The 16,183-nt window shown below is 40.0% G+C and overlaps 1 protein-coding gene across 6 annotated transcripts in view; it reads left to right on the top strand.

Annotated features, from left to right (window-relative positions):
• Nucleotides 1–2,225: 2,225 nt before the first annotated feature.
• The window catches only part of LOC139971469 (uncharacterized), a 159,637-nt gene continuing 145,679 nt past the window's right edge, over nt 2,226–16,183 (top strand). For 4 of the 6 annotated variants that reach the window (XM_071977971.1, XM_071977972.1, XM_071977970.1 and 1 more), the window contains exon 1: nt 2,226–3,559. In XM_071977971.1, coding sequence (XP_071834072.1) covers nt 3,408–3,559 — 152 coding nt within the window. In that variant the 5' untranslated portion in view covers nt 2,226–3,407. The remainder of the gene's footprint in view (nt 3,560–16,183) is intronic. The other 2 variants (XM_071977967.1, XM_071977969.1) reach the window with 1 other exon arrangement.

The raw sequence follows: 16,183 nt of genomic DNA, 5'->3' as shown, positions 1-16,183 counted from the left end.
AACTAGGGTTTTTGGTAACTTGTTGGTAATAAGCAAATTCAGAAATCGTCATTACACGACAGCAATATATTTATAACGGGAACTACTACCTACATCTCCCACCCCTACCCCCTCCCCCCCTCCCCTCCAGTCCCCGCAAAGAAAATGATTCCCTTTGGGAAAGGTCATATTTTAAGATTAACTTCCGGGTGAAATTTTGAATGGTTTAATACTACAAAAATTCCACGTAAAGTCATGCTTAGGCTCTGTAAGTATTCTGTATTTAACTTATAACATGTAACAAATTCCACCAGGTGTAGGTTGAATGACAATGATTGTTTGGGCACATTATACAGGTGGCAAATTGTATTGGGCGAACATCCTTGCTCCGTTGTAAATGGCTTTCCCATCTTTATGATTACCCGTTCTGTGAATGTTCCGACTGTACGTGGAAAAACGCAACTTCCTGGATATAGAATCCCAGAGAGAATCACACAATTTCAAATGAACATTTAAAGTGTACAAAAATATTTGGATTTTTATGCCCCACAGGAAACAATGGTTATGCGCAACCAACCCTACTTCTATACATGGCCTCACATTTGAATTGTATATATATATATATGTCATCACAGTGTCACAAGGTTGCATTCTGCAGGTATTCGGGGTAGGTGTACTCCACTATAACATTCCCCGGTTTTACATTGTTGACGGGTTTCAGTATAGGGCCCATCAATGTTATCATTGTACCATAATGTGTAGTTACATCACTAGAAAAGTTTAATTCACGGGGCACCAGAAGGAACAGCTATGTCTTATGGGGTACGACACAAAGAAGAGAGCAAGGGCGTAGGAACCGGGGCTGGGGGGGGGGGCGCCAGCCCCCCCCCCAGTGAAAAATGTGGAGGGGCGGAAGTATCATTCCGCCCCCCCCCCCGCTTCGCAAGTCAGAAAACCCCTTTTTCATTTCCAAATGAGAAAAAAAATCTCATTTGGAGCACCAAAATGCATCTAAGGCCTGGTGAAAATACAAAATTAAGTTTACAAAATGGAGTGGGTGTTGAAGTGTGCTATATTGCACCAAATTGCATCTGAGGCTACCTGGAAATGCAAAGAATTCCAAAGGGGAGGGGGACACCCCTCCCCTTAGACCCCTCCCCCAGGCCGGCCATCAGTCTTCAGCCCCCCCCCCCACTCAAAAGTACCTTCCTACGCCACTGGAAGAGAGGTTTGTAAGGGTGTAAGGGCTGGGGGTTCAATTTGTGGCCACGGACTAATTCGAGGGTGGTCAAAGCCCCAAATACAAAGGACTCTTTTTTTTCTTCGTGATTATTATATTTCATTATCATTTATGTTGGCACTGTGCTTGATAAATATTCAACTTCCTTTTGCAATGGTCGTTCCTTTTTGTCTACTCAATCAAACAATGACGGTGAGTGGATGGAGGGAGGGAGGGGTGGGGGGAATTGCACACACAGAGGGAGGCAATGAAACCCTAGGGAAGTGCGGTACATTCTTAACAGTGTATGAAGGTCGCTATAAAGATTCGCGAAGTAGTCTATATAGCAGTCTTTGTTTAATTAATCGGTCCTCAGTACGATACAACCAGTATAGGCTGAACCATCTGTCTCTCCAGAGTGATGGACACCCCACAGGAAACGGATTAGGAGATATATTATACACCTGCGTCTGTCAATTAAGCCTAACCTGTGTAGATTATAATATTTGCATCACGGATTATATTCCACTGGGTTGAATGGTTTTCACAGAGTAATCATTAAGAGCAATTGCAAGGGCCCTTTTACCCTCCCAGTCTCTCTATTAATGGAACCATTCATGACAGAAAATACTTGAGCAGCTACCAAGAAAGGGAAGGGGGGAAAAAATGTTCGTTTCTGCAGATTGCTTCTTGCAACGACCGTTCATATTTAAAAGGCACATAAACAAAAACGTGTTTTCCTGTATTGTGAGATTTATGCATTTCGAAACCGCCGATAAGCAACGATCCATGTAAGAGACCGCGCAATACTTGGATTTACCGTTTAACATATATTCAAGGAGCAAACGTTATATGCAGAGCTATCGCATTTAATCTTGTACGCATATTGACTTAGCTAAACCGGTTATTCTAAATGACCAGGGTATACCCAAGATAGCACGTAGAATTGACAGCTCATTACAAATGCCTGCTAAGGTGAAAAGGTCATTTGGATTACAAGAAGTATATAATATATACAAGAGAGCTTGAAAGAGAGAGAGAGAGAGAGAGCACACGATAGATGCTTCTGTACCCTTTCAAGAGAAGAAGTTTGTTGATTGTTTGAAGCCCTTTTCTGCCTGCAGTCCCGCATGTACAAACCGAGGCCTTCATGAATCATCACCGTATGGCAGAGCGTTTTTATTGCCCATCATTCTCCGCTTAAAGTTGTGTAGTTTGTTTTTGTTACAACGTATATACATACTGTTGGCTGCAAGAAAACTACCGTGGTATGGAGAAATGAAAGTAGGCGGGACACGAGACAGCTGGATTTAAATCGCACCTCTCGCGAATTAATCAAACACCTCCGAAACATCACCAAAAGGGGGAACTATAGGGCTTCGCTCTCTTGTCTCCCATTGTGCTGTTTTATCATTTTACGGCAATTGAATCTGCGGAACAGAGGAATTACATGATCTTCGGTCGGGGTTTGTTTCTTTAGGACAGAAAGGTTTTGACACTATCGTTTTTGGAAGTGATTTTTCTGTTGCCCAGCGGCATGGTGATGCATGCGTAGGTGTCGGAAGTAAATCTGGTCCGAGTTTCCATCATTGTAAACAACGGTTCATTACGCGCACACAGGAACCAAAGATAAAAAAAAAAATTAAAAAGTGGGGGCGGTGCTTACGTCTCATGGCACACGTGTGAGTACTATACCCAACATCACTTATACTTGTGGATAATTTAAAACATTGGAATATTATCATAAAGAGATAAACAGAGAATTCATATCGGTGATTCCATGACCATATCGGGGACGAGGATATTGTTAGGTTTGGTCTACAATAGCTGGCTGGAGGTCTCGATTTACGCGAACGACTTCATTCAACACCCGGGTTTCGCTACAGGATGGTTGTTTAGCGTGAACGTAACAAAAGACACAGTGCTAATAACGTTACGCGATACTTTTTATGGTGTAACGTATTTCATTTTTCTTCTTTTCTTTGGGTTGAGTGTGGACCATTAACCGGACTGCTACTTGCAGTATACTGCAGCGTCAATTCAACTTTACTTACGTTCGTCATTCTCCGAAACTAACAAAATGGTATAAATTTGGTTGTGATTTCGATATCGTCAATATTTGCCAATTGAACGGTCAGGCCAAACTTGGACCTTTTTTACTCTTTATCGACATATTTGGAAAAAGAAAAGAGAAGTGCAATTATACATCATGGATTTCCTTTGGATTTTTCTCTTATTGAATTTAGCTTTTCATTGTTCTTTTATTTCGGCTCAACATCATCAGTATAGGACTTATAACCAACCCAGGAGAAGGTATTCATCCCCTACACAACCTCTTAGCAGCCCAGCTGTTCAAAGGGGGTAAGTCAGTATTTCCTCTTTTTTTTTACTCTGTTTCATTTGACTGCCTACAAATGTTCCTCCTCCAAAGTCCTTGACACAAAATTTGCTCTGACATGAGCAGCGGTTTGCGCTTGGGAGGGGGTGGAGGGGGGGGGGTATTTGTGGGAGGAAACAATATGAATTCAGGGAAGGAGTTTGGTTATACGACGTATGCCTTTGAATCGATGACTGGCAATTTCAAAAATATCCATTTTTGTTTGTACCCTCATCTCCTACCCAGCTGTACCCCTCTCTACCTATATGTATTCCTCGCATTCCTTTAAGTTTCAAATGGACGAAGACGGTTATTAGTAGACGAAGAACAAGAAATATTACTTTGAACAAATTATTGTCCTCCGACACCATCTTTCGTCCGTCTCTAATTGTTTCTCTCGCCTAAACCCCTGCATTGAAGATCATTGCCCTCTATACAGCAACGTAATAACTATAACATTTCCTTGAACTGCATTCAAGTAAGTTCCCATGGTTACTCGACTGATGGTCTGCTGACTTTGATTTGATTAAGATGCACAGTGAAGCATGCTTGGATTTGACTACATTAAATAATAGTCGTTCTGGAGATCAATGAAGCAGAAATACCAATGTTGTCAATCCCCTCCCACAACCCCCCCCCCCCTCATACCCCTCCCGAACGATCGTAATTCAGATTAACGTATTCTTTATGCTCACATTAAAGGGCGATTTATATATCTACACTTTGAGATACCCCATGCCACCCCACCTCAGCGACCCACCCCAACCCACTTTAAAATACTTTCAATCTTATGAGTCATGACCTTGAGTACATTTTCATGGAATCCTTTCTTGACGAAACATGTTTGGCGAAAGCTTTTTATGTGTTAAAATAACAAAACGTTGCCAAAACGGATGATGGTATATCGTCACGTGAGTAAGTTTAACACGGGGGGGGGGGGGGGGGGCACGCTTATACCTTGCAAGTATACTCTTTGCATCCTGTTAAGGTTAGGTGACAGTTACGATACCGAGAAATATGTGTATTTATATAATATGTGTAAGTGTATGTGTATGGCACAATGAAATATCATGCATACGAACACGTCGTTAACCTACTTTGATGTGACTGTGACACAGTCTTGGCATTATGCCCATAACTGTATTGTACAATTGAATTACACGATAAACGTTTAGCACTCTGTGTTTGTAATCGTTTTATGTTTGCTACAACTTAAAGCGAATACAGTGTGAGTGCAGAATGCATAACTTGTGCAATGGCAGCAGATTTCGTGTCTTTAAAGTTTATGCTACTCGCTAATAACAACTTTGAGCAGTAGCTTATAAGTGCATGTCAACAAACGGGCCGGTAAAGTATCGATGTCTCTCTAACCACAGGATTTGTGTGTGCGTGGAGAGAGATGAAAAGGGTGGGGGTGGGGTGGTCGGGAATTTAATATTCCACATAAACCGTCCGATACACAAAGGCTGCTGGTATTTCGGGAGGGATTGCACTCAGGTGTTTCACAATCTTTCCCCAACTTGTTTTAAAAGGTTGTCAGCCAGAAACTGAACCACGCCCAAGCCCCCATGCCGCCTCACCACATTTTATTCTCCCAACGTTTACCGGTAACTTTGATAACAAAAAGTAATCATTATATAATCCTATTGGTTACCTTTTTTTGCTTATTCCATCGATTAATGTACTGTATCAACAAAATTGCACAACCCCTCCCCCCCCAATTTTTTATTTTTTTTTAAATCCTTTTAATTAGAAAATTCAAAACTGTGGATGGGTTAAGCAGTTAAACATACGAATGGGCCTAGTGAATTTGGAGAGTAAAGAAACCACTCTTTGAAATGAAACCTGTCATTGTATGGCGGGATGGGGGGTGGGGTAGCGAAAGGGGGTGGGAATTAATTTAATTCAACCATGAGCCGAGTGTTAAACCCTGCAGTGCTTTTATAAATTAAGCAGTTTGTCAATATATATATATATATATATATATATATATATATATGTATATATATGCTAAAGTCCCTACCCAGTGTACAATTCAGTTCTACAACACAACTGACTCGCAAAACCACCCTCCTCTGAGATGTTACACCATTCATATTTTTTTCTAAATCTGTATAGTTTTCAGTTCGTTGAGAATTTTAACATGGTTCTACGACTCTATATATTAACTTTGTGCACCGTACAGGTGTGCGAAGTATCCAATACACAGTCACTCTGTAATTACACTACAACGTTTAGGGTATATAAATCTATAACGATACTCTATAGAAGGTTCTTATACCAGCAGCTGGTTCCTCTATATCAAAATATTTTGACCATCATTTCGCTACATTTTTGTCAATGTTTTCCTTAGAGTATTTAAAGGTATGTGATTTTTATTGGTGTCACCGGCTCGGTAAAATAAACGATCATGCAATGAAAACCGTCTTGGGGATCCTGCCGAATACCACAGGTACAATTAAAGCTATTAAGCAAATTCAGCACATGTGACATGTTGGTGGACAATAGAGCTGCATCCCACCTATACTGCTCTCTGGTTGAACTGCTGTACAAGCTTCTTCCATATGACAACTCCGTTACCAATATAGCAAAGTAACATTCATATAGCCGATAATGTTCATGCAGCTTCAACGAGTGAGATTCTGTCTATCATGGACATGGGAAGCTATTTCACCAAGCTAAGCAATGATATTCGAGAAAAAAAAGAGGTATACTGTTACCTGTACTAAATTGTAGCTAAACAAAAAATAAACATTGGAAAATCTGGGACTGCTGATACGAATTTATCGTATGAAAACGTGTTGCCTTCAACCCAGAAAGTGCTTCACCATTCACAAAGATACTCACAGGATAACACTTCCGTGTTCATGAGTGATCACACTTTAAGCAGCATCTGTTGTTTACCGGTGACGATTATTCACAAGACACATCCAAATTTGGTTTGATCAGACTTAAAATACGCCTTCATCTCCCCCCCCCCCCTCGAAAAAATATAATCGCCTTTTTACTTTGTTTAGTGTATAAAGGAGGCCTTCTTTCCAAGACCTGGGAATGTCACCACATTTAAGCGCCCGTATATGGTATTATACACATTTCGTCTCAGTGCCACTGCTAATTCACGTGATGTGTGTGGGGGCGCGGGGGGGGGGGGGCGAGGGTGGGAGGGGGAGGTGACAATTGCTCCCCAAAAGTAATTGAGCTTTCGATTGTGAGTTTGTTATATACTTACTTGCTGTTGTTCATTGAATAGTTTGCAACAATGCTGTACTAAAACCTAGAGTTTGTCGTACATGCATTGGGCACCTACTATATAACGGCTGCAGTATAATGTTAAATGGTTAGGTTATATAACAGCTTCTATCTGAGTAGAGTGAAGCTGAATTTATCCCTTTTTGTGAATGTCAGTGATCATAAAATGTGCTACAAACATAAACTTGCAGTTTGCACGTGTTATATCTCATAATAGCATAAAAACAAGTGAAGGTTAAATATTTTTGTTCAACATGGGCACCAAATAACCATATGTTCCAATTAATTCAGTCAACTGAACAACTAGTCGGTTAGTGCATGGAGTATAAAGACACACAGGTGCGTGCATGGGAAAGAAAGACAGTATTACACTTTGTACATATTGTAAGCATTGGGAGTCCTTTTTCAGGCCCTTGTCGCCCCCCCCCCCCATTTACTTGTATTTGATATCTCCTGTACCCTTTCGATTGTATCATTTACTCGTGCAATCGTTTCTACAGCTTATATCGTTTTGATATAGCTAAGTATTTTCGCACGTAGAAATAAGCGACCATGTACCCTTTGATTCTATGGGGTACACTACAAACAGATATATACAAATTATCAACGTACTGCTTTAAATTTTCAAATCGAACCAGAGATAACCGATAAGACCTAAATCCGGGATAAGATTAATGCCGTATCAAAACCAGATTGATTCTCATCAAATGATGGCAGTAAATGGGTAAGCCACATGCTGCAGCTTAGGGCGTCTGTTAGAGCTCAGAATGGGCTACCTGCGAACATCGGGATAAATACCATTCGTTTCAAGGCCACATGATTCTATAGTTTACAGTGAAAGATACATCATAATCTTAGGTCAATAGGGATGGGTCAAAATTTGGCAAAAACCTCTCAGTGAAGCAATGCAGTCATGCAAGTAAATCAATCCAGTCATGTAAGTCTCATTTGGTTCCTGATAATACTTTCATCCTCAAATCATGTCCGGATTTCACGTAGAGGTTGTAGAGGTTTCACTGAATGGTAGCCTACAACCTGTGACCAAGACAATGTTATATAGTCAAACATTTGAAATGACATCTTTCTCGGAAGTTAGTTTAGGTTCTTGTGCAAGACTTAGAGATAATGCTGATAGCATAAATGAACAATATTTACTCATTACTTCACAATATTCCCATCATACATTACATGGACATGGCTGGTGATAACCGGTGGAGGGTGTGGCCCATTTACTTTGCATTTTCAAGCACTTATATTTGACATGTCTCCAGCCTGAGAAAGTTCAAATAGACCAGTATTTTACATGTCCCATCTTATTTGACTGGAATGTTACCTCTTGCAATGCAACACCTCTTCATTCGGATGAAATGTAACCTTACACCCAACCGTCGTTGCTCTCTTACTCCTCCCCGTACCGTCCCTTCCACATCTTAAACATTCGTCCATATATCAGTCTTATCAATAGGTCACTATAGTGACCTTAACTTGGCAAATAGGTCCACTTTACTGTATTGTTACTGAAATAGTGCGATTCTCGTCCATTTCGAGTATTTATTTGTTTGAAAGCAAAATGCACTCTAGAGAGCAATCTTTGTTCTCTCAATATGGTCTTTTAAATGTAGACAGATTCGGATTTGACTTCGCGTGTAGATTATATTGCGTCCATAGAAACTATAGTCGTTCACTATTTTCCAATCTGTCTTCATTCATTCTCCTTGAAGTTGGAGGTATAGACAGAAAAGAGGGCTAGCCGCGCAGTCATGTAGGAAAATACATAGTAGGATACAAAGGCAAGTGTGCAGATAATGCCAAAAACATATCGACAAAGAATGCCCTAAAAAAGGGATCTAGACCGGAACGCCTCGACAAGAGGCAAGTCATTGGAACATTCAATGTTACACGCGACTTCCGAGCTGTTTACTACGGAAGCGTAGAAGGGACATTGCATTGACGAGTTACCAACTTGACAAAACGACAATTATCTGCAAATTGACGAGTTGACGAGATGGTAACGTGACAAAATTCAGAAAATTGCCGTTTTGACGAGATAACGGATCTCGTCAATGCATCAATTTTCTGCAAATTGACGAGTTGCACACTTACTACCATCTCGACAAGATGACAAAATTCAGAAAATTGACGTTTTGACGAGATAACGGATCTCGTCAATGCAACAATTTTCTGCAAATTGACGAGTTGCACACTTACTACCATCTCGACAAGACGACAAAATACAGAAAATTGACGTTTTGACGAGATAACGGATCTCGTCAATGCATCAATTTTCTGCAAATTGACGAGTTGCACACTTACAGGCGCGTAGCCAAGGGGGGGGCGAAGGGGGCGGCCGCCCCCCCCCCCCTTGAGCATATTTTTTACAAATTTTTTTAAGGTTTTTATGATATCGCTAGTATTTTCAAAAGAGAAAATGCTAAGATGCAACTAACAAGGCATGGGAAGTGCCATTTCCGGCGATCTGGGGGGCATTTACAGCCAAAATTTTCTTGTACGCTTCGCGCCAAACTTGGTGGCGCTACGCTTAGATAGTCTGCAAATGCCGAATCTACAGTTTCGCCCCTCCCTTGGCAAATTCCTGGCTACGCGCCTGCACACTTACTACGTATACCATCTCGACAAGATGACAAAATTCCAAAAATTGCAAATTGCATTGACGAGATCCGTTATCTCGTCAAAACGTCAATTTTCTGAATTTTGTCGTCTTGTCGAGATGGTAGTAAGTGTGCAAGTCGTCAATTTGCAGATAATTGTCGTTTTGTCAAGTTGGTAACTCGTCAATGCAATGTCCCTTCTACGCTTCCGTAGTTTACTCCCATATCACGACACATACTTGATTATGAAATTTTACAATAACAGACAGACGTCTAACAAAGAGAGGTACGAAATAATTCAAAGTCGAAGAAGCCATGTTTACTAAAACACACGATCTAGCTAAAAAAGCAAAGACACTCGGATGCTTTAGCGAAGTTTTGAAAAGTTTAGGCCGGAAATAATCTGAATACCGACATATTCGTATGGTAGCTTCTGTTATCGAATACACCTCAATGCAAATGGATCAAGTTGAATAGTGATATTGACCATTCATCAAAATAGGGATCTTCGCATCCGGAAATACGATGACCTCATAATTAGGCGTGATATTTGTCCTTTCCCATAGTGTTCCAGTTAGCTGGTAATTAGACAGTAACGGTATTAAGAGAATAAATTAGAGCCTTGGGTTTGGGTCAACATGGCGCAAGATAGTACAATATGGTTTGTTTTTGAACACTTGTGATGTTAAAGTTTGTACCCTTATTTCTCCTTTGCCATGTCATTGTATCTTCATGGATCTTTGCTCTATTTATGAAACGTCGCAGAATGGCGGTGTCCTTTTGAATGTCGCCAATCGTCTTTGAATATAGCACTGAGAGATTCTAGTAAACATTGGAACTGAACAGCTAAAGGCACAAACATACCTTCCTCACATTCCTTTTAGTTTCATTAAAATTAAAGTATGATGAACTTATTTTAAGATCTAGACATACTTTAAGGAACGACAAGATGGGTATGGGAGGCCCCCCGCAACCCAATCAAATAGGTAGCATAGGCTTTTAAGGATTTGCAAGGGTAAATGACAAACTTTACACCCTTCGTCATATCCAGAATCTATTACCAATTAGCTATGAAAGTATTACAGGGGCTATTTTGATGAAAGAATTAAAACTGACTTGAAAGATGCATTATGACCAGCACACTCGACGATCTCCACCCGACTAAATTGATACGAAAATAAACTGAGACATAAATAAGTTGTCGCTGCTTCAGCCCTGTCCATTTAACACTTGGTACACCGATTTATATCGCAAAACACAACAAGCAGTCTCCTTCGCGATGACTTTGGTATCCCAGCTAGCAATAAATCCTATTCGCAGATGTGAATCAATTATAGATGCACACGCGCGAGAGATTATGGAGACCCACTTCCGTGCCGACAGGCAGCATGCTTGACCCCCAGCCATACTTCATATATGATAACGAACCTTGTATTTTGGTAACGAACCTTTCGTATAAACTGTCACTGGATATACTTGTCCCAGTTCATTAAACTTTCATATTCTGTAGTGAAAATGATCGAACAAAGTGTAAAGTGCACATCGTAAAGCCGGATATAGAGCCAGTGGGGGCACCTATGCCGTGCTGGCAGTCATTCCCTCCATTAACTCGAATTGAAAAAAAAATAAGGAAAAGCGATTGGTCTTCCCGTTTCTTCGACCCCCTTTTCCCCATGCACTCATAGATTTACAACTGACAACTTGAAAGGTACCACAGTTAATGCATTTTACAGTCTCCGATTTAGGATATGCATCATTTGGTACATCTTATCAATAACCCAATGAACCTGAGACAATATTTTGATTTGTACTGTACCATAGAAATTCTCGTTGACATGGTATTTATGATTTGTGTACATGTTTTTTCCATCACCAATAGGGTTATTCTATTCTCTTGGACCAACTGTTGCTGTCACAATATAAATGTCAAATGTATTATGTCGTTCGACAATGTTAAACTTAAGTTCGAAACAGATGCATGAACTTCCTGAATTATGTTGATAACTTCCTCTACGAGTAAGAAAAACGGGTTTCCTTGTTGATAACTGCAATTATAGCAATCGGGCAATCTTTCTTTCTCACCTACTGAGGTAACTTACAGATGCTTTGGATACGGGTTTCTACAGTGACAGGTTCCTTAAGTGGGGTAGTACATGTCCATATTTGATAAACTCATCGTATTCATCCCCACTACACGACTCCTCCATGAGACAATGCAGTAATATCGTATACAGAGGAACACAACTTATGCAAGTTGTCATAGGAAGGTTGGTACAGAGAAGGGATGTGCTCAACAACCACACGTCCTTTTCGTAGCAGAGGCTACGATAGGAAAGATCTTGGTATTGTTACAGATGTTCTTCATAATTTCTATATTACTTGCAAAGATATCGAATAACTGCCATTGGGTCATTAGGGTTGACTTGGTACCAACGATACTTCCAAAGAGGTAGATTGCAGCCGTCTCTTATACAAGGAACGAAGTTTTGGTTTTCTCCAATATCAGTATACCAATTTATCTTTGGAATTTGTCGGCATGTGAAAAAGGAAAAGAGCATTCGAATATGATTGAAAATTGATTTAAAACGACGTCTTTGGTCATTGAATTTGTATTTATCTAACACGTTCAAATCAACTAGAGGCTAAAAAAGGATAAGATCTAATGTTACACGCACTGTGATGTGGAAGAATGTTAGTGTGTATCTCCAAATCCAACGATGGCTTGATCAAATGTCACTTTCAATGTGCTTTGGAAAAGGTCTCTGTCAGAAGAAATTCTTGTAATTTACATTATCATCAGTTGAGGCCGTATCGCTTCTGTATAACGTTGAGCTTGGTAATGGACCCTATTCCTATTCTGTTCGCCACTTTGCATCCCCATCCGACGAACATAAGCTGACAATTTGATCGAATACTGAAAGAGGTGAATACATTCGTTCAACATCACTGAAATGCAGCCAAACTTCCGAGTGAAGCCGTTGCAAAACCAGTGAAAGGGCAGAGCCGAATCCCACTTTTGCCTTTACAAGCCAGTCAGGAAGATTCCACGGTCAACTGCACCCTGACCCACTGCACAGCAGAAATGTTTCGATCATCGATCTGGGTATTATTGCCCCTGGTGGCTTACCGTTTGGTTGTGGGGACACAACTCAACATAATGGACGGTGCACGTCTCCACCGTATATTCTACTTGATACTGTATACTCTGGTCGTTTTTTCAGGGATGGAATTGATGTTTCCTCACATGGCTGTACTAGAGATGATGTACCCTTATCGTGATGTACCCTTATTTTAACCAACGGAGTTAACACACGCTATATAACAGATAATAGGTTTTGCCTTTTCATACCTGGGCAAACAGAGAGTTTCCTAACTGTGTCGTGGAATCTTCAAGTATCTAAATTACTATTAACTCAACCAAGCACAATGATGTCATTTCATAACTGTTTTCTGTGACAGTTTGACCAGGGATCTCTATAGGGCCACTCCCTGGTTTTTACCGGTCATCATGTCTGCATGTTGTTGTGTACCATTCTTTTGCACAATGGGCGTGAAACATAGTGCACTGAGCTTTAAACGATCTGCCTTAAAACGTCTTTAACCGATGTGTGCATGCATGTCTAAGGTTTCTTTGGTGAAAACTGTGTGATAGTTTGTCTGCACATACTTATACCGAGCTGACTACTGGGTGACCGACCACGTGTTAGCAACGGAGTTGAATAAAAAGCAATTTGTAGATTTGATACGGATTATTTTGATGGTATTTGCTTAGGTCTTTGTAAACTCATGCTATGAGCTAATACAGCTCTTCTGTGACGCATGGTCACGCTAATCTGAGGCCTACTCAGAGGAGTAGAGTATTTCGTCTTAAGGCAAACACACACACACACACACACAAAAAGCATATCACAGTATTTGCTCTTTACGAGGAGATTTTACTGGGAAAGAGACAAAGAATTGAAAAGGAAGCCATCTTTAACCTCTCATTTGGTTCATGCCCTTATGAATCAAGTGGTGAGAGGGATTTAAAAAGTGTCAAAAAGAGGATCCGAAGACGTGTTAATTTAGATAACGGTTATTGGTTATCCAAACTGCCTGTAGGGGGTGGGCCATCAGTAGAATAATAGGTTGTAATTTCGAGCAATGTTTGTTCCTCATCACAACTTCATTGTTAATGTTATGACTTTGGCCTTTTTCAGCCACCTGCAGTCATCAAGATCCACTCTCTTATAGTTGAATGGTTTGGTGTGGGCCTAAGTAGGAGAAGTCGGTCTTCGACTCAAGATTTGTATTGCTTTGTAACGGGCTTAAAAGGTGATTCTATTATCTACAGCCTCTTTAACTTGTTCGTGCCTTAATGAAGTCCCAAAATCCAATTATTAAGGCAATCTCCTAGGTTGTTGACATGGGTCACGTAAATGATCTTAGTCAAGGGGAAAATATTTTGGGGTTATCAGTAAAGAAGATTACAATTCAAGTTTGACAATCGGTGACCACACATGGTCTAGCTACCGTACCGATGTTGGTTTTTGTTCCTAAATTCACCAACACCTAAAATGAAATATAATACAAACATAATAAAAAATATTTCAGAAAAGGAGATAAACAATAGATCTAACAATTTAAGTTTCTCATGTTCCATAAACATCTTCATTCGGAGCAAAATATAAAATTCACGTGACCTGATAATGACAGGAGACACAATCGGTTTATTAAAGTGTCCATATCCGATCTTGTGTCTACCCATTAGAGCCAGTTCAAACATTGACAGATCGATGGGTACTGGCTAATGAATGACCGGAGGTGATTGTTTATATAGTCATACAAATATGATCATGAAAAAAGGGGTCAATTGGGCGACGAAGAATGTTTTTATTTATCAAACGGCATGGTAGCTGGTAGAAACTACGTGAGTGACACCCATGCATTTGTCCTTTTACCTATTCCGCTTACGGGGTTACCACGCATATCTATGTTTTATCTCTCCTGCATGGGTTCAGCGTGTGGCAACGAAAAGATGGTGCGAAATGGAGGAAATCCCCCCCCCCTCTCCCCTCAAAATCAGGGGGTAAAAAGCGCAATACTAAAAATTTTAGCCTCAACTTGTAACTGAAGTTGTAATTATAACTTAACTGAAACGGAACTGAATTTTCTACAAAAAGAAAGTGAGTTGGAGAACGTCAGAATTGAGGCCAACCTCTTGTAGCCTTACATTCACAATTTGAATGAATTAATATTCGTTCCAATTCCTCTTCTAAATAATTCATGGATGCATAAGTGCAAAAAAAGGAAAGAAACAGTGAATAATAATTAAACTGTATTATGTTTTAACTGTTATATGTAAACCAGGCTGTATATTTGTTCAGTTTACAAATTATGGCATTTGGCAAAACATGTACGACAAGGTATGAAAAGGCTTGTACTTTTTGTTGTTGTTGCTGTTTATAAGTTTCTTTCAAGACCCATTATGATTATATAAGGGAGGTTAATTCAGTGGATGTATCCTCGACAAACAACAGTAAAGTGTTGCAGACAGTCGCCACCATTGCTGAATATTGGTCTCACGCGTAGGCCCCCGTAACAGCCCCTTTTTATAATTCAAGTGACGGGAACGAGGAACGTTCGCGCAGTGGAATTTTAAGCATTCCCCAGTATGATCACAGTTCAATCAGTTCAATTCAATCATCAAATTATTTCTTCAACTTTTTATGTGAATCTATGAGGAAATTGTGTGAGTATTGGAGAACTATGTGAGTATGGGGAAATAGGTGAGTATGGGGAAATATGTGCGTATGGGAATTATGTGCGTATGGGAAATATGTGAGTATGTGGGAAATATGTGAGTATGTGGGAAATATGTGAGTATGTGGGCAATATGTGAGTATGTGGGAAATATGTGAGTATGTGGGAAATATGTGAGTATGTGGGAAATATGTGAGTATGTGGGAAATATGTGAGTATGTGGGAAATATGTGAGTATGTGGGAAATATGTGAGTATGTGGGAAATATGTGGGAAATATGTGAGTATGTGGGAAATGTTGCGAGTACGGGGAGATCTCCGTGATCATGTGGATATGACTATGATTGACTCGGTCTGCTTTCGTGCAACACAAAAAGAATAAGCATTCTCACACTCGTGTAGAATCTGATATCGAACAGTATGACTCCGTTACATAGCGAACAGAGCTATGACTTGTAAAAAATCAATTGGTGCGCTAAATCAGTTTGAACGTCTATACTGTTAGTTAGCATTCTCTGTTGAAAACTTTAGCCAACAGCTAGTGTAATTGGCGCCAGCTATAGATCTGTGTTTTGGTAAATTGTTCAACTTGTTAAATTCCTGCAGTATACATTTAATATTCCATAGGGGATCATCCGACTGCTTTAAAGTACATTTAATGGTTACATGATGTATGTTCCACATGGCGATTCATGTTATTTCCAGAACTTATTCCATCCTGGTAATCTGCTGGGACTGGTTTTTATGTCGTCTGTTTTGATCCCAGTATATATAGCTTCTTCACATGGTACAGTTGGCCCATGATTTCAAAACTCTCTATATGTTTTAAAAAAGATGATGAGGTCGGCTGAGTACATTTTATGCAGGAGGATATTTTGAGAACATTATAGCATTATATAGTACCATTTCTTACAGCACATTGTGTTTGTTCAAACATAGAATATGTAGTACAAGAGGGGGAAGAATATTTATGACCATAGGCGTAGGAGCCCAATTTGATTTGGGGGGG

The sequence above is a fragment of the Apostichopus japonicus genome, chromosome 8, assembly GCF_037975245.1.
Source record: "Apostichopus japonicus isolate 1M-3 chromosome 8, ASM3797524v1, whole genome shotgun sequence".
Lineage (NCBI taxonomy): Eukaryota > Metazoa > Echinodermata > Holothuroidea > Aspidochirotida > Stichopodidae > Apostichopus > Apostichopus japonicus.
This window is presented reverse-complemented; position numbering and strand designations above follow the sequence as displayed.